At 33.6% G+C, this 23,775-nt stretch overlaps 1 protein-coding gene across 1 annotated transcript in view; it reads left to right on the top strand.

Annotated features, from left to right (window-relative positions):
- Positions 1-15,227, top strand: part of GPR137C (G protein-coupled receptor 137C) — a 59,734-nt gene extending 44,507 nt beyond the window's left edge. Inside the window, exons 4-7 of the mRNA XM_059915712.1 lie at positions 12,231-12,380; positions 13,619-13,744; positions 13,914-14,032; positions 15,050-15,227. Of these exons, the coding sequence (XP_059771695.1) occupies positions 12,231-12,380; positions 13,619-13,744; positions 13,914-14,032; positions 15,050-15,227 (573 nt within the window). The remainder of the gene's footprint in view (positions 1-12,230; positions 12,381-13,618; positions 13,745-13,913; positions 14,033-15,049) is intronic.
- Positions 15,228-23,775: the final 8,548 nt, after the last annotated feature.

Here is a 23,775-nt window from a genome sequence, read left to right on the forward strand (position 1 = left end):
CATTTTCTCTCTCTCTCCCGAATGTCTAACAGTTTTAATTACTATGTAAACCTTTCTGTCCCATGTTCACTCAATCCTTGAGCCATATTAATTAATGTATTAGGATGCGAGGCATCATTAGCATCTTGCAGAGACACAATAACATTCAGCTAAACTACATTTCTGATCTTTCATGCAGACCAGCTGATCCTATAAGACTAAAGCAGGAGTGTATGGTAATTTAGGCCATAATTAAAGAAATAGGCTAAAATGCCATCAGTGTCTCACTTCCACCACCCTGAAATATGACTTAACCAGAATTTGGTGAGGATGGTGGTAAAAAAAAATAGAGGCTGCATCATCCTCTGTAATAGGAATGATTGCCACCTTCCCAATATTCTGTTATAATTTCTCTCCTGAGTCACTGGGATTTTCTTTATCTATCTTAAGCTGTGGTACTTCTTTAATTTACTGCTTTCATTACTCCAGTTCTTATACCCCTAGCCTTATTTCCTATTCTGTTCTATTCTGTTGCTGAGCCAACCCTCCACGCACTTGTCCCATTTGAAAAATCCCTGCTTACAACCCTGGGTTTATATCTTTTATCTACTCCTAAGCTCAAGTAGCTTTCCCTTCTAGACTCTCTTACTAGACCAGCCAGCATTTTCAGAATTTTTTATTTTTCCATGGTCATAAGGTCCATCCACTAAAAGCCATCTATTCTGTAATGATAGGGTCATAGGAGCCAGAGATCTAATTTCATTGTGTCTTAGCACCATGAAACTCTTTTTGAGACTGTTTTAGGCCTTATAGTTATCAAAATACATTTTAAAATTTACTAATTGAGACTACCTTATTTTCTTATTTTTGATGCTTAGTTTGGCATTCTAATTTCAAAATGGAAGTAGCATTTGTGAGATGAATTCAAAAACTATGTGCAGGGTTCTACTTCTGGTATTAGCTGCGTAGCTTCCATTGGACCCAACCTTCTACAGAAAGCAAAGATAAGTTCTGGACAAAATATAAAAAGCACTGAAGGCACTGGAGAGCAACCCTTTAGAAGAAGGAACTGACACTGAGTGAGTTTCCTATTTTTTACAGCTTCTAGCCTGAGGGAAAGTCCCATCCATGGGGCAGCCAAAACTTGAAGAGAAACCTGCTATTTTACTGGCTTGAAGAATCATAGGACAAAATTCAAGAAACTATTCCAGATGGAAAGTGAGTGGGAAATCTCGGGAAGAAGATAGCCAGATAGAGGAAGCTCCAAATTCTGATTATAATAAACTCTGCCAAATTTTTATCTGATACCTGAACTAAACATGTGCAGGACATACTCCAAGCAGCAGCACAGTTAAGGATAAAGAAATTGAACTGAGATTTCAGCTGCTATCCATGCATGGGAGATAGTTTGGGATTTGAGTCTAGCCAGGTTAATTATTTGCTAAAAATAAAATAAAAAAAAAATTAAGGGAAAAAAGAAAAATCAATACTTTTCAGAGGACTATAACAGCATCCAGACTCTAAAACATGGCACTCACAATGTCCAAAACACAATCCAAGGTCTCTAGATATATGAAGAAACAGGAAAAATGTAACTCATACTCAAGAACAAAAATCAAACTCAAAAAGCAATCATTGGTGGCAGTCCTCCACAGATGACCCAGATGTTGGATTTATCAGACAAAGATTTTATAATATGCTCAAGGATGTGAAAGAAAATATATTTGAATGAATGAATAAATAAGAAATCTCAGAGAAATAGAAGCTATTTTTAAGAACTACCAGAAATGTTAGAATTAAAAAATACAATATTTAAATAGTCACTAGTTGTGCTTAGCAGCAGATTGGAGATGAAAGAAGAGTCAGTGAACTTAAATCAACAGAAATTATCCAATCTGAAGAACAGAGGATATTGGGGATAAAGATGATAATAAAATAAACAGAGCCTCAGGGCCAAATTATGTATAATTGGAATTCCCAAAGGAAAAGAGGGAGAAAATGAGATTGGAAAAAAATATTTGAAGAAATATGACCTAAATTTTCCAGTTTTGATGAAAGACATAAATTTATAGTTTCATGAAGCTCAACTAAGCCCAATCAGGATAAATATATAGAAAATCTTACCTAAGTTCATTGTACTCAAAGTGCTTAAAACCAAAAAGAAAAAGAAAATTTTGAGAGCAAAGAAAAATGACATATACATAAGGGAACATTGATTCAAATGATCACTCACTTCTCATCAGATATAATGGAGCCAGAAAACTTGGAAACAATATCTTTGAAATGCTGAAAGAAAAATGCTGTCACCTCTGAAATCTACATCAAGTAAAAATATAAAGAATGATGAAGAAATAAAAAACATATTCTATAAAAGAAAACTAAAAGGGTTCATTACCAACAGACCTATACTGCAAGAAATGCTAAGAAAATTCTACAGACTGATGGGAAGTAAAATCGGCTTGGATTTTAGCTCTTCAGGAAGGAATGAAGAACACAAGAAATAATAAATATGTGGGTAAATATAATTTCTTAATTTCTTTAAATGTGACTGTGCAAAGCAAAAATTATAACATAATGTGAGGCTTACATATGTAGATATAATACATAATTCTCTATATAGTATATATAACAACTATAGCACTGTAGCATCAAGGACAGGGCCTATATGGTTGCAATTCTTACATTTTACATCAAGTGGTATGATATTAACTATTGCTTAGACTGTGAAAAGTTAAGGATATATATTATAATCCCTAGAGCAGTGATTCTCAAACTTTTTGGTCTCAAGATCCCATTACACTCCTAAGAATTATTGAGGACCCCAAAGAGCTTTTGTTTATGTAGATTATATCTACCTATATATACATTTTAGAAAAAAAAATGAGAAATTTAAAAAATATTCATTTATTAGTTCATTTAAAATACCAATAATAAATCCATTATATGTTAACATGAATAACATATTTTATGCTAAATAATTATATATTCCAAAACAAAAATAAATAGTGAGAAGATTGACATTGTTATACATTTTGCAAATCTCTTTAATGTCTGACATAATAGAAGACAGCTGGATTTTCATGTCTGCTTCTGCATTCAATCTGTTGTGATATGTTGTTTAGGTTGAAGTATATGAAGAAAATCCATCCTCACAAATATATGTAGTTGGAAAATGGAGGAGAATTTTAATAGCCTTTTCAGATAATTGTGGATATTCTTCTTTAATACTACACCAAAACTCTGAAGTGGAGGTTTCTTAAAGGTTAGTTGCCATGTGGAATCTAAAATGATATTAGTGAACTTTCTGTACTCTCCATTGGTCTGTCTTGCACTTTGAATGAGTTTGTAACATCATGCACTGATCATTAGAAAAGAGTGGTCACAGATCTTCAAAATGTTGATACATTTCATTAGACAATAACCTAAATCACATTTGTTAATATCACCAGCAATCTCATCAGAAAAGTATTTAAGTTTTGGGAAGCTGCCAGTCTTACAGTGGATACAAATGCTTACAAGTTTTCAAAAATTCTGATTTTCACTTGAAAGTTCGTATTTCATCATTGGCAACAAATACTGTCAGATGTTTTCTTTGACATGACAGGCTCATTTCATTTATTTTTCAAAAAATGTATGCCCATTAACCAAGTCTGAATAACCATTGTTTGTCTGCCATAGTTGTCTGTTAAGTAGAAAATGGAATTTCATGAAAACAGTGGTTAGTTCAGCTCACAAGTCAAGTAATCACATAAATGCTTCTCAAGACAACTACTATGCTTCAGGATGCAGCAGAATTTCTTTAAGTGCGTGTCTTATTCCATCACACAAAATATTAAATAGATACGTACTCTAGGGTCAATATTTAATAAATATTTTCCCTGCTTCATCAATGATATTCTTTTTTTCTTTCTTTTTTTTTTTTTTGTCTGCATTGGGTCTTCATTGCTGCACGTGGGCTTTCTCTAGTTGCAGAGAGCAAGGGCTACTCTTTGTTGTGGTGCACAGGCTTCTCATTGCAGTGGCTTCTCTTGTTGTGGTGCATGGGATCTAGGCACGCAAGCTTCAGTAGTTGCAGCACTCAGGCTCAGTAGTTGCGGCGCACGGGCTGTAGGGTGAGCGGGCTTCAGTAGTTGTGGCTCACAGGCCTAGTTGTTCCGTGGCATGTGGGATCTTCCTGGAACAGGGATTGAACCCATGTCCCCTGCATTGGCAGGTGGATTCTTAACCGCTGTACCACCAGGGAAGTCCCTTCATCAAGGAGATTCTTAAGTGAAGCTTTCTTTTTTAACTGGGAGTGCATAGTAGTGAAGAATACAATACAGTTTGGTGACACTGCATTGATTTGTGCTAAGACCGAAAGTTTTACCCACCATTGCTTTTGTACCATTAGTGAGATTATCAGTACAATTGTCCCAGGATAAACAATCAGAAGAATTTTCAACACTTTGAATATTTCAGTACTACTTGTGTTTCTTCTCAGGCATTGACATAAAAGAATGCCCTCTTGGATGATTAGTTGGTACTGAATGAATATAAACAAAATGATGAATGAATTTTGAATATAAAAAAAATTATGAATATAATTGATGAATATAAACAAAATTAGTCCTTCTATATCAGATTAATATATTTGTAAGGCAAAAATACAAGTCTATTGACAAGACATTAAATCACTATGTTTTCAGCTAAATCTTTGAATCAGTGAATTTCTATCTTGGAAAATGACAATGCCATAATTTCTTTTATGGACTTTTCATCCAGCAGGCATTCAGCAATATTAACTGTACAAGGCTTTACTAGTCTCAGCTACTATGAGTGCTTTGCCAGCCAATGCAATATAGTAATTTAGCCTGTAAAATGCCTGAGTGGCTTTTTAATTTCTAGTTTGGAAAGTAATAAAAACAATTTGTGGTGTTTAAAGTGCTCACCACACCTGTGTTTAAAATTTCAATTCCTTTTGCTTTAAACTCTGAAAGATTGGTCTCAAAATGATGCTGCAGCTTAACTTGGACATAATGTTCTGTCACAGCAGACACAATAAGGTAAATTATTAACGTTTATAAAACCTATTGAAAGTTAGTTTTCATTGCACTTCATTTGATAAAACAAAACAAGAAATCAGTTTCACCCAATTACTTTGATGTAGATTTCTTTCTTCATTGAACCAGAGAATTCTAACACTTTCATCTTTCTCAGCATCTTAGAGGTAAACAAAGAAGCTGTATGTAAAGAAAAATATTTTTTATTGTGACAAAATATACGTAACATAAAATTTACCACTTTAACCATTTTTAAATGTACAGTTCAGTGGCATTAAGTACATTCACACTGTTGTGCAACCATCACCACTATCCATCTCCAGAACATCTTCATCATCCCATACTGAAACTTTGTACCAATGAAACAGTAAGTCCCCAATCCTCAGCCAATAATCCATTCTTAAATATGAAAAAAATTATAAATTTTTCATCTTAGAGTAAAATGATTAATTTCTAAAGTAGTTTAATATTAAATTAAAAAAATTTTAAGTGTTTGAAAAAAATTCTTAAATATTATAAAACAAATCTGTAAATTGTACCTATTCTTGTTGTGCTGCCATGTAGATACAAGGACAATTTTAGGATTTCAAAATAACTACTTGTTTGATAATAATGAGGTTTTATCAGATATAGCAGGTATAACCAAAGAAAACTAACAAGAACCCAGTAAAGGTACAGAGAACAAGCTGAGTTAATCTCTGAAAATGCATATATTTATACCCTAATTCTATTATATCAGGAATCTAGAAAACACAACAACACACATGTACACAGAGTGTTGACACCATCACATATCACAGAGCCACTGGGAAACTCTGCTGTATATACAAAAGAGAATGAAAATATAATAGGCAAATAACATCTTAGTACTCTTTTTTTTAATCATTTTGATTTTGATCTTTAAGGTCCCTGGACCACACTTTAAGAACTGTTGCCCTAGAACAACCACTTAAGGCAAAAAGCAAAACAAAACAAAACAAAGAAATAGAAAAGTATAGTTAAAAGTTCAATAGATAAATTAAAATAGAGTTCTAAAAAATATTAAATTAACTCACAAGAATGCAGAAAATGATGGATAGAGGAACAACAAATAAACAATGTCAACAATATAGCACAAGAAGGGCAAACAGAAAGCAAATAGTAAAACATAAGACCTAAATCTAAACATATCACTAATTATATTAAATGTTAATGGAGTAAACACTCCTGTTAAAATGTAGAGACTGTCAAAATGAATTTCTAAAAAAACAAGACCCATCTATACTCTGGCTTCCGGAATGCATTTTAAATAAATATAAAGACAGATATAAGTTAAAAATAATTAGATGGAAACTAATATACTATTCATTCAGTAAGTGTAAGAAGGCACTTTAATATCAGATAAAAGAGACTTCAAGACAAAGGGTATTACCAGATACATAAAGGTAAGCAAAGAATATTACCAAATATAAAGAGGTACATTTTATCAGAAAGACATAAAAATCATAACTGTGTACATGAAGCCAAATAGTAGGAATAAAGAGGGGAAAAAAAGACTTACCAAATAGTAAGAAAAAAAGGGGAAAAAAATCTCTACAATCATAGTTGGAGATTTTAATGCCCCATACTCAGAAGTTGATAAAACAAAAAATCAGTAGACATAGAAAATCTGAACAACACTATCAACACCCCTGAGCCAACTGACTCCCAATAACTGGAGAATATATATTCCTTTCAATTGATCATTTAAATGATCATCAAAATAAACCATACAGTGGACCATAAGACAGGTATCAATCAAAGAATGAAAAGGACTGGAATCAAAGAATGTAGTCTGGCCACAATGCAATTAAGTATCAATAACAACATGATATCTTCTTAAAAATCCAAATACTTAGAAATTATGCAACATAATTACAAATAACCCATGGGAAAAAGAAGAAATCACAAGGGAAATTAGAAAATATTTCAAACTGAAGAATAGTGAAAAACAATATACCAATATTTGTGGGATGCAGCTAAAATAATGCTTGCAGAGAAAAATACAGCTTTAAATGCTATATTAGAAAAGGAGAAAGATATAAATCAGTGACCTAAGGTTTCACCTTAGAAACAACTGGGGGAAACTATGAAAAAGTTTTTTGTTTTTTGTTTTTAAGTAAGCCCAAAGTAAGTAGAAGGACTGAAATAATAAAGGTAAAAATAGAAATCAATGAAACAAACTATAGAGAAATTAAAGCCGAAAGTTAATTTTTCTAATAGATCAACAAATTTGATGTACCAAAAAAGGCAGAGTGAAAAATACAAATTGCCAATACCATGAATAAAAGAGGGACAATCACAATAGATCTTATAGACATTAAAAGAAAAATGAGGGAATATTATGAGCAACTCCTTGTGGATAAATTTGACAACTTAGATAAAATGGACAAATTAAAAAAAAATACAACATAACAAAATTAATTAAAGATAAAATACAAAATATAAATAGCCCCATATTTATTAAAGACATTGAATTTGTTATCAGAAATTTCCCTCAAAACTCCAAACCTAGATGGTTTCACTGGTTAATTTTATCAAATATTTAAAGAAGAAATAACACCAATAGTAAACAAACTCTTTTGAAAATAGAGGAGAAAGGAACACTTCCTAACATGTTTTATGAGAACAGCATTACTCTGATACCAAAACTTGACAAAGACATTATTAAACAAATAAAAATTATACACTAGTATCCCTTATACTTAGAGATACAGAATCTAAGCAACATATAAAAAAGGATAATACATCATGACTAAAAAGAGTTTATCCCAGGAATGCAACATTGGTTTAACATTTGAAAATCAGTCACTGTAATTCACTACATTGAGAGAACAAAGGAGAAAAACCAAATAATTATTTGAATAGATATAGAAAAAACATTTGACAAAATTCAACACCGTGAATTTTAAATTCATGATTTAAAATAACATGATTATTACAAATTTAATAACATGAATAAAATTTATGATTTAAAAATAACAACAATGAAATGTTCAGCCAATAGGGAATAGAAGGAATGTTCCTCAATCTGATAAAGGAGGTCTATAAAAAACCTGCAATCAGTGTCATACTTAAAGTATTGAATATTTTGCCCCTAAGGTTGGGAACAAAGCAAGGATGTCCACTCTCACCATTTCTATTCAATATTCTAATAAAACAAGAAAAACAAGAAGGTATAAAATTGGAAATTAAGAAGTAAAACTGTCTCTAATTGCAGATAACATGATTGTTTATGTAAAGCATCCTAAGGAATCTACTAAACAGCTACTAGTAAATTCTCAGGATACAAGGTCAAAATACAAAATTACATTGTATTTTCATATATACCAGGAGCAATCAGTTAGAAAATGAAATTCAAAAAGCAATTCTATAACATTAATAGCATAAAAAAACAAAACACTTAGGAATAAATTTTGCAAAAAACAAGCAATACCTTTATACTAAAAACTATAAAATAGTGCTGAGAGAAATTAAAAAGACATAAATCAATGAAGACCATTGTTCATGGATTGGAAGATGCAGTATTTTTAAGATGGCAATTCTCCCCAAAATGATCTATAGATTCAATGCAATTCCAATCATAATACTACCTTGAGGTTTTAAAAATAGAAATTGACAAGTTTATTCTAAAATTTATATGGAAATACAAAGGACCCAAATTACTTAAAAAGTAGCACTTTCCAACAGAACTTTCTGCGATGATGAAAATATTCTATATCTGCACTATTCAGTATGTGACTGCTGAGCACTCGAAAGAGGGCTAGTCTGAAAGAAACTGATCTTTTAATTTAATTTAGTTTAAATGTAAATATGTAAGTACTCACATGTGGCTAATGGCTATTATATTGAACAGTGCAGAAGGTAACTCTGAAAAAGAAGAGGACTTAGACTACATGACTTTGAAACTTAGTATAAAGCTACGGTAATTAAGACAGTGTGTTACTGGCATAAAACAGATCAATGAAACAGAATAGAGAGCCTGGAAACAATCCACACTTATATAGTCTTTGATTTTTGACCAAGAAGCTAAAGCAATTCAAAGGGAAAGGAAATCTTTTTAGCTAGTAGTGCTGGAACAACTGGTTATCCACATGAAATAAAAGGAAACTTTAGCTCCATCTCATATTATACACACACACACAAATTCAAAATGGATCACAAACTTAAATATAACTGAAAAAATTCTAAAGCTTTTAAAACCAAACACAGGAGACTATCTTTACAATTTGGGTATAGGCAAAGATCTCTTAGGCAGGTCATTGAAAGTAATCACAAAAGAATAAATTCATAAACTAGACTTAATTAAAATTTAAAATTTCCCATAAAAAAAATCAAAAATTTCCCATCAAAATGCAAAGGCAAGCCACAGACTTCAAAAAAATATTTGCAATACATACAACTGATAAGGAACTCATTTCCAGCATACATAGAGACCGCCTACAACTCAATAATTTTCAAAAAGACAACCCAATTTAAAAATGGTCAAAGATATGAACAGACTTTTCACAAAGAAGATATACAAATAGCCAATAAGCACAATATCATTAGTCATCCGGGGAAATGCAAATTAAAACCAAAACATCTACCATCATGGCTAAAATGAAAAAGATTGACAACCCCAAATGTTGTCTAGGAATTGGAACAACTGGAACTCTCATACTTTGTTGGAAGTACATCCATTTTGGAAAAAGATCTGGCAGTTTCTTATACAGCTGAACTTATACCTACCGTATGACCCAGCAATTCCACTGTTAGGTATTTACCTAAAAGAAGTGAAAGCAGCGTATGTCCAGAAAAAGATTTGAATAAGAACGTTCACAGAAACAGTCCATCAACAGAAAAAATGGATAAACAAATTCTCATGTAAACAAATTCATGTAATTATACAGTGGAATTAGTGTGACTAACTGTCCTGGTTTGCCCGGAACTGAGAAGTCTTGGGGGACCTAGGACTTTCAGTCTAAAACTAGGAAACTTTTTTTTTTAAATAGGAAACTTACGAGCAAACCAGGAGTTGGTCACCCTAATTGTCCACCTCAGCAATACAAATACCTAACTACTGGTACATCCAGCAACATGGATGAATCTCAAAACATTATGCTAAGTGAATGATACCTACACAAGGAGTTCATATCCTATGATTCCATTTATGTGAAGTTCTAGAGTAGGCAGAACTAAGTTGTGGTAAAAGACAAAAGCAGGAGAGTATTTGTGCTGGGGAGTTGGCTGTCGGGGAAGGGATGTGAGGGAACGTTCGGGAGTGATGGTAATGTTCTTTATTTGTATACACGTTTGTCAAAACTCAATGAATGGTAAGTTGAGGTTTCTGCATATCTGCATCTAAAGATACCTGTAAACAAACACTGAACTCTAGTTAATGATGTGCATGCTGGAGTGAGGTCTAACTCTTCTTTACATGTCAAGTGTGGAATTTCTAAAAATGTGGTGTGAAGATGTCAGAGGTGGAGGAAGGGAGAATCATTCCTTGAGGATTGCTCCTGAGTGGAATTGTTTGTCATGACTTTTCAGTTTAGGAAGATTTTCTTTAACTTTTCGACAGCACTTTCCAGGTGGCTGAATCCTTATCTTTTGTTTTATAATCCTGTATTTTGTGGGAAGGATCTTATTTTGTTTTCTAAATCGGTGGGCTTCTTTCTCTGTTATATGTATGTAATTTGACTGCAATTTTATTAATTGCTTTGATATTATTCTTTGCTCTTTTCTCATACTTTTGTAGTTTTTATAGTATTTACAAGTATAAGCAGAGTATCTCCATATTATAAGATGTATTTTTAGCAGTCACTTTATTTCTCAAAGCAGTGACTGTAAATTTACTTATGGTTATATTTAAGGACAGTAATGCTTACAGCATTCTAACTTTTCTTGCTAACTAACTTTTCTTTAATAATATAGTACTTTTAAAATGGAAACTGGATTGCTTTTAGATTAGCTTTTTATTAACAACATTTTTGGGGGGATTCACAAAAATAAAAATGCACATTGTAGAAAATTTTAGCCTCGATTAAAAAATTTAATCTTGCTAGAATTTTATTTATTTTCACACATCCTTTTTGCTATGGTGGTAGGTCAGCTCAGAGAAGGTAGTCTTTTGCTATCTCAACATCTTTCAAGATATATTTCATCTTTTAGTTTGCTTACTTCTCATATACCTCTAAAATGTGTTGTTCTTGTAAGGAAATCAGCTATAATAATGGTTCTCAATCCTACCAAACCCAGTGACCCCTTCTAATAACATTTTAATAACCTATTTGTATCCTGAAATTAATAGATTGTTTAACATACCTACACACATAACTTCAAATGTTCAGTGCAATTGCCCTAACTGTAATATAAAGAGGAAATAAAAGGAAAGTAATTAATAAATATTTCAGTATGTATATTTGGGGCGATGTAGTAGTCAGATGCTTGTATCTATACATAGAAATTGTGACTGAGACAGCTATAAATGCACACTGTTACAGGTGTGTTGCTTTGGTGCTTTACATACCACAAGCAGTATTGCTGTCAGTTTCATGCCTTTCTGAAATAGTTGACCATTCTTGATAAAGTTCTGAACAAAAAACAAAGGACAAATTTCCTTCAATTTACAGTATTTGGGGAAATGGTGAAAGCCTTAGTAATAAAATATTTTGGATTTGAAAGTGCATTTGGGTGCCTGCATCATTTTGTTATCAACATAACAGCATCAACAGAGGAATAACATCAACTAACAGAATCTAATAGAACAAAGCAAATAGCACAGGAGTTGTATTTCTATTTTAATTTTTCATCTTACTGGGAATTAAGTGTATCAAATGGACTAATGCTTTTATTTCCCATTCTTTTCTCATTATGACCAAACTATCTCTCTAACATCAATTAAAGCTCAGATCTTTTGCCAAGTTGTTTATTCCTATACTACTTAAGGTAACCTTGGCAGAACAAAATCTGCCTCCAGCTGCCACTGGGCAAGTTGGCAAAGAACTTATTTGTATTAACAGGGTAGTTTAAACACAAGTGGTTCTAAAAATAGGAATTGTAAAGCAAGATAATCAAGAGTTTATTTCAACTGGTGCTCACTCAGTGTTTTCTAGGAGTGCATTGCAAGAGGTGACTATATTGTATATGGATGAATGGCTTGTCATGACAAATGTGCGGGGTTTCATGATGATGAATTTTTTTTTCTTTTAGGGTATATCTCTGTGCCAGACTGTTGTCGTAGGCTCTGTAGTCATTCTTCTCTACTCTTCAAGAGCATGTTATAATTTGGTGGTGATCACCATATCTCAGGATACATTAGAAAGTCCATTTAATTATGGCTGGGATAATCTTTCAGATAAGGTAAGTACCTAGCATGTATTGCCAATCTAAGTGTATGATAATGAAGTTAGCCTGACTAGGAGAACGTTTTAAGTGTTTGACTTGCAAACACTTGTATGGAATCTCTAGCTACTATCAGTAATCATACTTAAAAGTTCTATGTTTAAAAATCCTCATTTATATGTGGCACTTGAAATCATTCTTCAGAGAGAACTTCTCCCAAAGTAGTATTTTCTTTTCTTTTTGTTAATAATACTAACAGTGCCTTAAATCTATTGGTCATAAACCTATTTTACTAGTTTTTAAAGGATAGTGTTTAAATATCTCTAGATAAATTGGTTGCCTGTCATTAGCTAGTGAATATGGTTATGTCTTTAATTTGTTAGGATGAAATTAATTCTCTCTTACCCAAGAGCTACATATAACCTAAATATTTGGTTCAGTTTTAGATGTATGACTTTTATGAAAATCTGGCATTATCAGTCTTGATAATGGGAGAGCATTCGTAGTTCCTTGGGTGTCCAGGTGTTTTCTGTAGTGATTCCTGGTGCCCTAGCTATGCATATTTGACTTCCCAGCATTCACCATCCTTTTCCTAGAAGTACATTTTGACATGGGTACATGTCATATCTTTATTTATATTAATTTAACTTTGTACTGAATTTAAGGCATTGTGGGATACTATTTTATCTGAATTTCAGTTATCTTTCTAAGAAGGAATTTTCACGTGTGGTTCCATGTAGCAGATTCCCTTCACTCCTTTTCCCATTTCTCTCTTCCCACATCTATTAGAATAGAAACAAATCCAACATGGAGTTTAAGCCCAAAAGCATGTTTTTAAGTAGCAACAGAGCTGAGCGACTTGCATGTTACATTTCTCTACAGGTATAACTCAGGGTAAGTGTAATTATTTTGCCTTTAGAGCAGCTGGAACCAGTAGTCTCTTTTATAATTCTCCTTAGACTATGGGGCCTAAACCGTCTACCCCATTACCCATGTATTTAAAATATTTTCATAAATTGATGCATTGAAAAAGTTAGTACCTCTTTATTCTACTTAATAACAAAGCAATTTTTATGACCTTTAAAGGATAAATATCATTACATGAGAAACCATAAAATATAGAAAATTAATTTAGAGTTTTATGTGCTTGTAAGTTGATGTTTTAACTTACCCTACCTGAAGCAAGTTGATTGTGGAGGGTGATTTCTTACACATAAAACAGATTTTAAAATTGCTCTGCCATATTCTATTTACAGGCTCATGTAAAAGACATAAGTGGAGAAGAGTATATAGTATTTGGAATGGTCCTCTTTCTGTGGGAACATGTGCCAGCATGGTCGGTGGTACTGTTTTTCCGGGCACAGAGATTAAACCAGAACTTGGTATGATGTCATAATATTACCTAATGTCTGTTCTCCTTATTTTAAAAAATAATGGAACATTTATATTGATTTTCTATTTTTGGCAAAGACTAAAAAGCATTATAGATCCCGGCCTCCTTTCTTAGTTGAAAAGTGGATCTTCATATGCTATCTAATACTTTGTTCACAGGCACCTGCTGGCATGATAAATAGTCACAGTTACAGTTCCAGAGCATACTTCTTTGACAATCCAAGACGATATGATAGTGATGATGACTTGCCAAGACTGGGAAGTTCCAGAGAAGGAAGGTAGATGTACTGAATTAGTACTGACATAGATTCAAAACAACAAATCTAAGCTTTAACCCAAATATGAAAAGGGTGATTTGCTGATATATGTCAATAAATAAGATCATTTAACATTGGAGCTTAGAACAGTAGATGTTAAACCCATGATGGGACCTGTACTATAAAGAATTATCATCTGATTCTAAGCCCATATATTACCTTTATTTGAGAAATGCCTTTGGGGGTAAAATGGTACCATTTTATTGCAGGATTCCTTGTTAGTTCAGAGCTGATGGGGGTTGGTGAGCAGGGAAGAAATACTATTATAGTGATTTTATATGTTTCCATATCTAGTCTGCTGTTCAAAATCCACAGAGAAACCCTAGGTAAAACTCTTGCAAAGCTTAGGTGCCATAGAAAATCTTCGTGTGCCCTACTTGTTCCAAAATCTTTGCAAGTCCATACCATTAGCTATGTGTCAGTGCAAAGAGAAAGCCTTAATGCACACCTACATAATGCTTTGAGTTTGATGTAGCATTTTCTATAATCCTCACTTCATCTGGACAAGTTACTTAACCTCAGTTTTTTTAGTCTGTTTTCATCTGTAAGATAGGGATGGTAATAGAACCTATCTGATAGGGTTGTTGTAAAGATTAAATGAGTGTACGTGTGTGTAAACATACTGTACATATGTATGTATATACACATATACATATATATACACACACACAAACATGTCTTAGAGTAGAACCAACTACATAATAAGCACTATATTGTTATTATTATTATCTGATAATCAAGTTCTACTAGTTTTGAGTGGTATTAATTCATTATTTTCTAATATGTGATATAGAATCAAGGATATTAGATAAAAGTCATTGAATTTTGTAGAGAGCCATTATGTTATTTGGCAAAGAACATATTTCAATATATTCGATACTAACTGTATTATAAAATTCATTGAAAACTAAAAATGCCAACATGACTTATTACATCCTGATCACAGTCCTTTGGCTTTTTTGCCCTTTTTTGTTGCAGTTTATCAAATTCACAAGGTTTGGGCTGGTATGGCACCATGACTGGGTGTGGCAGCAACAGTTACACAGTCTCTCCCCACCTGAATGGACCTATGACAGATACTGCTCCTTTGCTCTTTACTTGTAGTAATTTAGATATGAACAATCACCATAGCTTATATGTAACACCACAAAACTGACGGCGTTACCAAGTCGTGATTCTTCAATCGTTTTCCATGAATGTGTATATCCAGTGTGTTTAAATTACATCTACATAAACATTCCATTATCTGTTGCAACCGAAAACAAAGCCTGGAAATGTGGCCGTGTCCAGTGGGGGACACGGCTGTTACTTTTGACCTCGTCCTGGTAAAATGAAGTGCAGTGGAAAGTTTGGAGTGGGAGAAAAGAGGGATTAGACCTTAAGGCACTTGATGGCCTCCAAACATCCTGACTTTGGAACATCAAATGCATAGTTGCATATTTGCACTTTTACCTTTGTCCTGAAAGAGTACACTGCAGTCCCCAAAGTCATACCCGGTGTTCACATTGGGATATTATGTTGTACACCAAATTAGGAGGCAATTTCCCTACAAAAATCAAAGCCTGTATATTCAGCAGTGTACTCCATGTGGAATTCTTACCCAATAAAATTTATAGTGTGAACAGTGCACAGAATGAAGGCATACAAATGTACCATTCTTTTAAAAGATCTACTAAAAAGTATGTAATCATTGAAGATAGTTCTTTTAAGCATGATTGTACAGTACCAACTGAAATTATTCAAATAATCATTTTAAACAAATGACGGTAGTAATCCTTTACAGTGAGGACCAGCAGTGTTCTTTGGAAAGCCACAGTCATTTCTTCAAGAGGAAAGTATACCAGTCAAAATTATGTGGCTACTTTGAGTAGACTTGGTCAAGTGATTATTTTGTATGATTAAGATATATGTAGTAGTTTAAGCATGATTCTTCAAGAAAGCAATAGTAATTTTTGCATAGGGAGATTTCGGTAGAAACTTCTTGGGACTAAACAAGTTTACAGATGCATTTAAGAACTATTCATAAAATGTATAACTCTGAGTTAAAACATGAATACACTTTCAAAGGCATTCAACTTAGCTGAAACAAAATATAGGTAATCTTACTTATTCCTATTGAATCAGGATTATCCTCAGGTAAATTAAATCATGATACGTTATTGCAGTGAACTCAAGTGCAATACTTTGTAAGACATGTAATTCCTCCTTTAGTTTTCACATTTTTATATCTTGTATATGGGTAAAGCCAAATTAAATTTAATTCAAATTAATTCCAGCAGTAGACTAAATGAACAACTTATGTAAATGTACTAACTAGGTAAGTATAAAACCAGTGGTTCACAATATTGGAATACTTTTAGAATTACATTAAAACTGTCTTGAACGTCCTATCTTGGATCTAAAAAATAATACATGGTAGGCTAAGATAATAGAGAATTTTAAAATGCACTTTCTACCAGTGTCTATATGGAAAGAAGTAGATGCTGAATACCTCAAGATGCCAAGGTAACGGGCACACTGGGAAGCTGTCACAACATGCTTAAAGATGACTAACTATATATACAAATGTTTGCTGATCTATTTCTTCAGAACTGGAACTAATACAACTATCCTTTTCTGTCTTTACTTTGATTAGAAAGTTATGTTTTATTTCTACTCTTACATAAAATACCTTTCAACTTTTTGATTAATTGATTCAGTAACTTCATAAAAGTATAACAATAAGTGAAACCCCAAGAAAAAAATGAAATTTATAATGCTTTTGATCTTTTGGAAGGCTGGTACACAGCCAAAGAAATTTCACCTTTTTATCATACAAAATGATTCTGAATTCAGTCAAAAGCATAAACTTATAAATGTTACTTTGGGTTTATTTATAATAAATTCTCTCAATGCAACCAAATTATTTAAAATTTTATAGTATAGAAGTTAACCTTGGTAGTAACAGAACAACATAACATGCACTTACCTGAGTATATTTTGATTGCGACTTCAGTTATTGGGTTTCTTTTCAGAATGCCAACTATTTATTTTCCTAATAATGTTAGATATCTAATTATCTAGAACTATCTGAGAAGATCTGTGTTGCCTTTGTTAGTCCTCGGGGTTCAAAGTGATAAAGTAAATTTTTTCTAGTAAAGCTTCCCTAGACTTCCCTAGATAATGCTCCTATTTGACCAGATAAGCAAAGGTTACTTTTTAAAAATATTTCAGATAAAATAACTTCGTTCTTTCAGCTGCATTCGTTGATTCTTCCAAATCTGAGATTTGTAAATTTCTTACCCCTGACCAGGGTACCTGAATTCTTGCATTTGTCTCCTTATACACATCTCCCACAATATATCACCAAAGACAAAAAAGATAAACTTCTGGCCCAGTTTTTGCTTAAAAATTCCAAAGCACTAGGAGCACTTTAAGTCTGGTCTCGAAAGAAGGAGTTGTTTTAAAATCAAAGGGCTATCGATTCCCTGTTCATCCTGCACTGAAGCACATGATGACAATTTCAAACCTTCTTTTTGGTTCATTAATTAGAACAGAGAATTTCATTGCTTAAGTGTGTAATTTTACAGTGGTTAGCAGTACTTGTTTTTATCGTTTCATTTGGGTGGTCATTAATTTTGAAACTCTTGCCACTCATTATAGCTGGTAGTAGTTTTATGAAAAATGTAATTTATAGCTAAAGTGGCTTTTTTATGCATAGCTGCCTTTTTTATTGTTTAATGGTGTTTCTCAGCTATATAATCAGTTTCAAACTGGTTGTAAAAGTATAGCTGTGGCCAATGAATGTATTTATTTGTTGTTTCACTAAATTGTAACAAAACACTACTGTTAAAAATAAAAGTGTTTGTGCTTTTACCTGGAGGTCTGGTTTTCTTAATCTCTCTTAACAGACTACACCGATTGAGTTTCTATCATGTAAGGATAAGAAGCCTAGTGCTACCATAGAAAAGAGAAAAATACCTGGAGTTACAAATGACCGTTTGCTTTTAGTGAGCTTATAATTACAGATCTTCCTTGGCTTATCGTAAGTGAAAATGCATCTAATACACCTGGCCTACTGAACATCACAGCTTAACCTAGGCTACCTTAAACATGCTCAGAACACTTACATTAAACTACAGTGGGGCAAAACCATCTAACACAAAGCCTATTTTATAAGAGTGTTGAATATCTTGCATAATTTATTGAATATGTACTGAAAGTAAAAAACAAAATGGTCCTATGGGTCCAGAATGGTTGTGTGTGGTTTGTTTACCCCTCTGATCGCATGGCTGCCTGAGGGCTGCAGTGCTGCCGCTGCCCCAGGTAGCGAGAGAGGGTCATACTGCCTACGGCTAGCCTGGGAGAAACAAAATTCAAAAGTGGAAGTACAGTTTCTGCTGAATGTGTGTTGCTTTTGCACCATTGTAAAGTTGAAAAATCTTAAGCTGAACTATCATTAAGTGGATAACTGTATGTACTTCACATCTACAGGTGGTATACACTAATCAGTATTATACACGAATTTGATATGAAATGCCATAATTTAAAATACCAATACGCTATTAGATAGTACATGTTTATTCACACATTAAGCTAAGAAAAATTCTTGCATGAAATAACTTACAACACCTCTCACCTTCCCCTTAGATTCTTTTTTATTTAACATTTATTGTAGTATAATTGCTTCACAATGGTGTGTTAGTTTCTGTTTTACAACAAAGTGAATCAGCTATACATATACATATATCCGCATATCTCCTCCCTCTTGCATCTCCCTCCCACCCTCCCTATCCCACCCCCCTAGGTGGTCACAAAGCACCCAGCTGATCTCCCTGTGCTATGCAGCTGCTTCCCACTAGCTAGCTATTTTACATTTTGTAGTATATATAAGTCCATGCCACTGTCTCACTTCGTCCCAGCTTACACTTCCCCCTCCCCATGTCCTCAAGTCCATTCTCTAGGTCTGCGTCTTTGTTCCTGTCCTGCCTCTAGGTTCTTCATGACCATTTTTTTGTTTGTTTTTTTTAGATTCCATATATATGTGTTAGCATACGGTATTTGTTTTTCTCTTTTCAACTTATTTCACTCTGTATGACAGACTCTAGGTCCATCCACCTCACTACAAATAACTCAATTTCCTTTCTTTTTATGGCTGAGTAATATTCCATTATATATATGTGCCACATCTTCTTTATCCATTCACCCGTCAATGAACACTTAGTTCACTTCCACATCCTGGCTATTGTAAATAGAGCTGCAATGAACATTGTGGTACATGACTCTTTTTGAATTATGGTTTTCTCAGGGTATATGTCCAGTAGTGGGATTGCTGGGTCGTATGATAGTTCTATTTTTAGCTTTTTAAGGAACCTCCATACTGTTCTCCATAGTGGCTCTATCAATTTACATTCCCACCAACAGTGCAAGAGGGTTCCCTTTTCTCCACACCCTCTCCAACATTTATTGTTTGTAGATTTTTTGATGATGGCCATTCTGACTGGTGTGAGGTGATACCTCATTGTAGTTTTGATTTGCATTTCTCTAATGATTAGTGATGTTGAGCATTCTTTCATGTGTTTGTTGGCAATCTGTATATCTTCTTTGGAGAAATGTCTATTTAGGTCTTCTGCCCATTTTTGGATTGGATTGTTTGTTTTTCTGATATTGAGTTGCATGAGCTGCTTGTAAATTTTGGGGGTTAATCCTTTGTCAGTTCCTTCATTTGCAAATATTTTCTCCCATTCTGAGGGTTGTCTTTTCGTCTTGTTTATGGTTTCCTTTGCTGTGCAAAAGCTTTTAAGTTTCATTAGGTCCCATTTGTTTATTTTTGTTTTTATTTCCGTTTCTCTAGGAGGTGAGGTGGGTCAAAAAGTATCTTGCTGTGATTTATGTCATAGAGTGTTCTGCCTATGTTTTCCTCTAAGAGTTTTATAGTGTCTGGCCTTACATTTAGGTCTTTAATCCATTTTGAGTTTATTTTTGTGTATGGTGTTAGGGAGTATTCTAATTTCATTCTGTCACATGTAGCTGTCCAGTTTTCCCAGCACCACTTATTGAAGAGGCTGTCTTTTCTCCATTGTATATTCTTGCCTCTTTTATCAAAGATAAGGAGACCATATGTGCATGGGTTTATCTCTGGGCTTTCTATCCTGTTCCATTGATCTATCTTTCTATTTTTGTGCCAGTACCATACTGTCTTGATTCCTGTAGCTTTGTAGTATAGTCTGAAGTCTGGGAACCTGATTCCTCCAGCTCCGTTTTTCTTTCTCAAGATTGCTTTGGCTATTCGGGGTCTTTTGTGTTTCCATACAAATTGTGAAATTTTTTGTTCTAGTTCTGTGGAAAATGCCATTGGTAGTTTGATAGGGATTGCATTGAATCTGTAGATTGCTTTGAGTAGTATAGTCATTTTCACAATATCTTACAATCCAAGAACATGGTATATCTCTCCATCTGTTTGTATCATCTTTAACTTCTTTCATCAGTGTCTTATAGTTTTCTGCCTACAGGTCTTTTGTCTCCTTAGGTAGGTTTATTCCTAGATATTTTATTCTTTTTGTTGCAATGGTAAACGGGAGTGTTTCCTTAATTTCCCTTTCAGATTTTTCATCATTAGTGTATAGGAATGCCAGAGATTTCTGTGCATTAATTTTGTATCCTGCTACTTTACCAATTCGTTGATTAGCTCTAGTAGTTTTCTGGTAGCATCTTTAGGATTCTCTATATATAGTATCATGTTATCTGCCAACAGTGACAGCTTTACCTTTTCTTTTCTGATTTGGATTCCTTTTATTTCTTTTTCTTCTCTGATTGCTGTGGCTAAAAATTCCAAAACTATGTTAAATAATAGTGGTGAGAGTGGACAAACTTTTCTTCTTCCTGATCTTACTGTAAATGGTTTCAGTTTTTCACCCTTGAGAAAGATGTTGGCTGTGGGTTTTTCATATATATGGCCTTTATTATGTTGAGGTAAGTTCCCTCTATCCCTACTTTCTAGAGGGTTTTTATCATAAATGGGTGTTGAATTTTGTCGAAAGCTTTTTCTGCATCTATTGAGATGATCATATGGTTTTTCTCCTTCAATTTGTTAATATGGTTTATCACATTGATTGATTTGCGTATATTGAAGAATCCTTGCATTCCTGGATAAACCCCACTTGATCATGGTGTATGATCCTTTTAATGTGCTGCTGGATTCTGTTTGCTAGTATTTTGTTGAGGATTTTTGCATCTATTTTCGGCGGTGATATTGGTCTGTAGTTTTCTTTGTTGTAACATCTTTGTCTGGTTTTGGTATCAGGGTGATGGTGGCCTCATAGAATGAGTTGGGGAGTGTTCCTCCCTCTGCTATATTTTGGAAGAGTTTGAGAAGGATAGGTGTTAGCTCTTCTCTAAATGTTTGATAGAATTCACCTGTGAAGCCATCTGGTCCTGGGCTTTTGTTTGTTGGAAGATTTTTAATCACAGTCTCAATTTCAGGGCTTGTGATTGGTCTGTTTATATTTTCTGTTTCTTCCTGGTTCAGTCTCAGAAAGTTGTGATTTTCTAAGAATTTTTCCATTTCTTCCAGCTTGTCCATTTTATTGGCATATAGTTGCTTGTAGTAATCTCTCATAATCCTTTGTATTTCTGCAGTGTCAGTTGTTACTTCTCCTTTTTCATTTCTAATTCTATTGATTTGAGTCTTCTCCCTTTTCTTCTTGATGAGTCTGGCTAATGGTTTATCAGTTTTGTTTATCTTCTCAAAGAACCAACTTTTAGTTGTATTGATCTTTGCTATTGTTTCCTTCATTTCTTTTTCATTTATTTCTGATCTGATCTTTATGATTTCTTTCCTTCTGCTAACTTTGGGGTTTTTTTGTTCTTCTTTCTCTAATTGCTTTAGGTGTAAGGTTAGGTTGTTTATTTGAGATGTTTCTTGTTTCTTGAGGTAGGATTGTATTGCCATAAACTTCCCTCTTAGAACAGCTTTTGCTGCATCCCATAGGTTTTTGTTCATCGTGTTTTCATTGTCATTTGTTTCTAGGTATTTTTTGATTTCCTCTTTGATTTCTTCAGTGATCCCTTGGTTATTTAGTAGTGTATTGTTTAGCCTCCATGTGTTTATATTTTTTACAGATTTTTTCCTGTAATTGATATCTAGTCTCATAGCGTTTTGGTCGGAAAAGATACTTGATATGATTTCAATTTTCTTAAATTTACCAAGGCTTGATTTGTGACCCAAGATATGATCTATCCTGGAGAATGTTCCATGAGCACTTGAGAAGAAAGTGTATTCTGTTGTTTTTGTATGGAAGGTCCTATAAATATCAATTAAGTCCATCTTGTTTAATGTATCATTTAAAGCTTGTGTTTCCTTATTTATTTTCATTTTGGATGATATGTCCATTCGTGAAAGTGGGGTGTTAAAGCCCCCTACTATGATTGTGTTACTGTCGATTTCCCCTTTTATGGCTGTTAGCATTTGCCTTATGTATTGAGGTGCTCCTATGTTGGGTGCATAAATATTTACAATTGTTATATCTTCTTCTTGGATTGATCCCTTGATCAGTATGTAGTGTCCTTCTTTGTTTCTTCTAATAATCTTTATTTTAAAGTCCATTTTGTCTTATATGAGAATTGCTACTCCTGCTTTCTTTTGACTTCCATTTGCATGGAGTATCTTTTTCCATCCCCTCAGTTTCAGTCTGTATGTGTCCCTAGGTCTGAAGTGGGTCTCTTGTAGATAGCATACATACAGGTCTTGTTTTTGTATACATTCAGCCAGTCTATGTCTTTTGGTTGGAGCATTTAATCCATTTACACTTAAGGTAATTATCGATATGTATGTTCCTATTACCATTTTCTTAATTGTTTTGGGTTTGTTTTTGTCGGTCCTTTTCTTCTCTTGTGTTTCCCACTTAGAGAAGTTCCTTTAGCATTTGTTGTAAAGCTGGTTTGGTGGTGCTGAATTCTCTTAGCTTTTGCTTCTCTGTAAAGGTTTTAATTTCTCCATCGAATGTGAATGAGCTCCTTGCTGGGTAGAGTAATCTTGGTTGTAGGTTTTTCCCTTTCATCACTTTAAATATGTTCTGCCACTCCCTTCTGGCTTGCAGAGTTTCTTCTGGAAGATCAGCTGTTAACCTTCTGGGGATTCCCTTGTATGTTATTTGTTGTTTTTTCCCTTGCTGCTTTTAATGTTTTTTCTTTGTGTTTAATTTTTGATAGCTTGATTAGTATGTGTCTTGGCATGTTTCTCCTTGGATTTATCCTGTATGGGACTCTCTGTGTTCCTGGACTTGATTGACTATTTCCTTTTGCCATATTAGGGAAGTTTTCAACTATAATCTCTTCAGTATTTTCTCAGTCCCTTTCTTTTTCTCTTCTTCTTCTGGGACCCCTATAATTCAAATGTTGGTGCATTTAATGTTGTCCCAGAAGTCTCTCAGACTGTCTTCAGTTCTTTTCATTCTTTTTTCTTTATTCTGCTCTGCAGTAGTTAATTCCACTATTTTATCGTCCAGGTCACTTATCCGTTCTTCTGCCTCAGTTATTCTGCTATTGATCCCTTCTAGAGAATTTTTAATTTCATTTATTGTGTTGTTCATCACTGTTTGTTTCCTCTTTAGTTCTTCTAGGTCCTTGTTAAACGTTTCTTGTATTTTGTCCATTCTATTTCCAACATTTTGTATCATCTTTACTATCATTGCTCTGAATTCTTTTTCAGGCAGAGTGCCTGTTTC

This window comes from Balaenoptera ricei, chromosome 2 (genome assembly GCF_028023285.1).
Source record: "Balaenoptera ricei isolate mBalRic1 chromosome 2, mBalRic1.hap2, whole genome shotgun sequence".
Classification (NCBI taxonomy): Eukaryota; Metazoa; Chordata; class Mammalia; order Artiodactyla; family Balaenopteridae; genus Balaenoptera; species Balaenoptera ricei.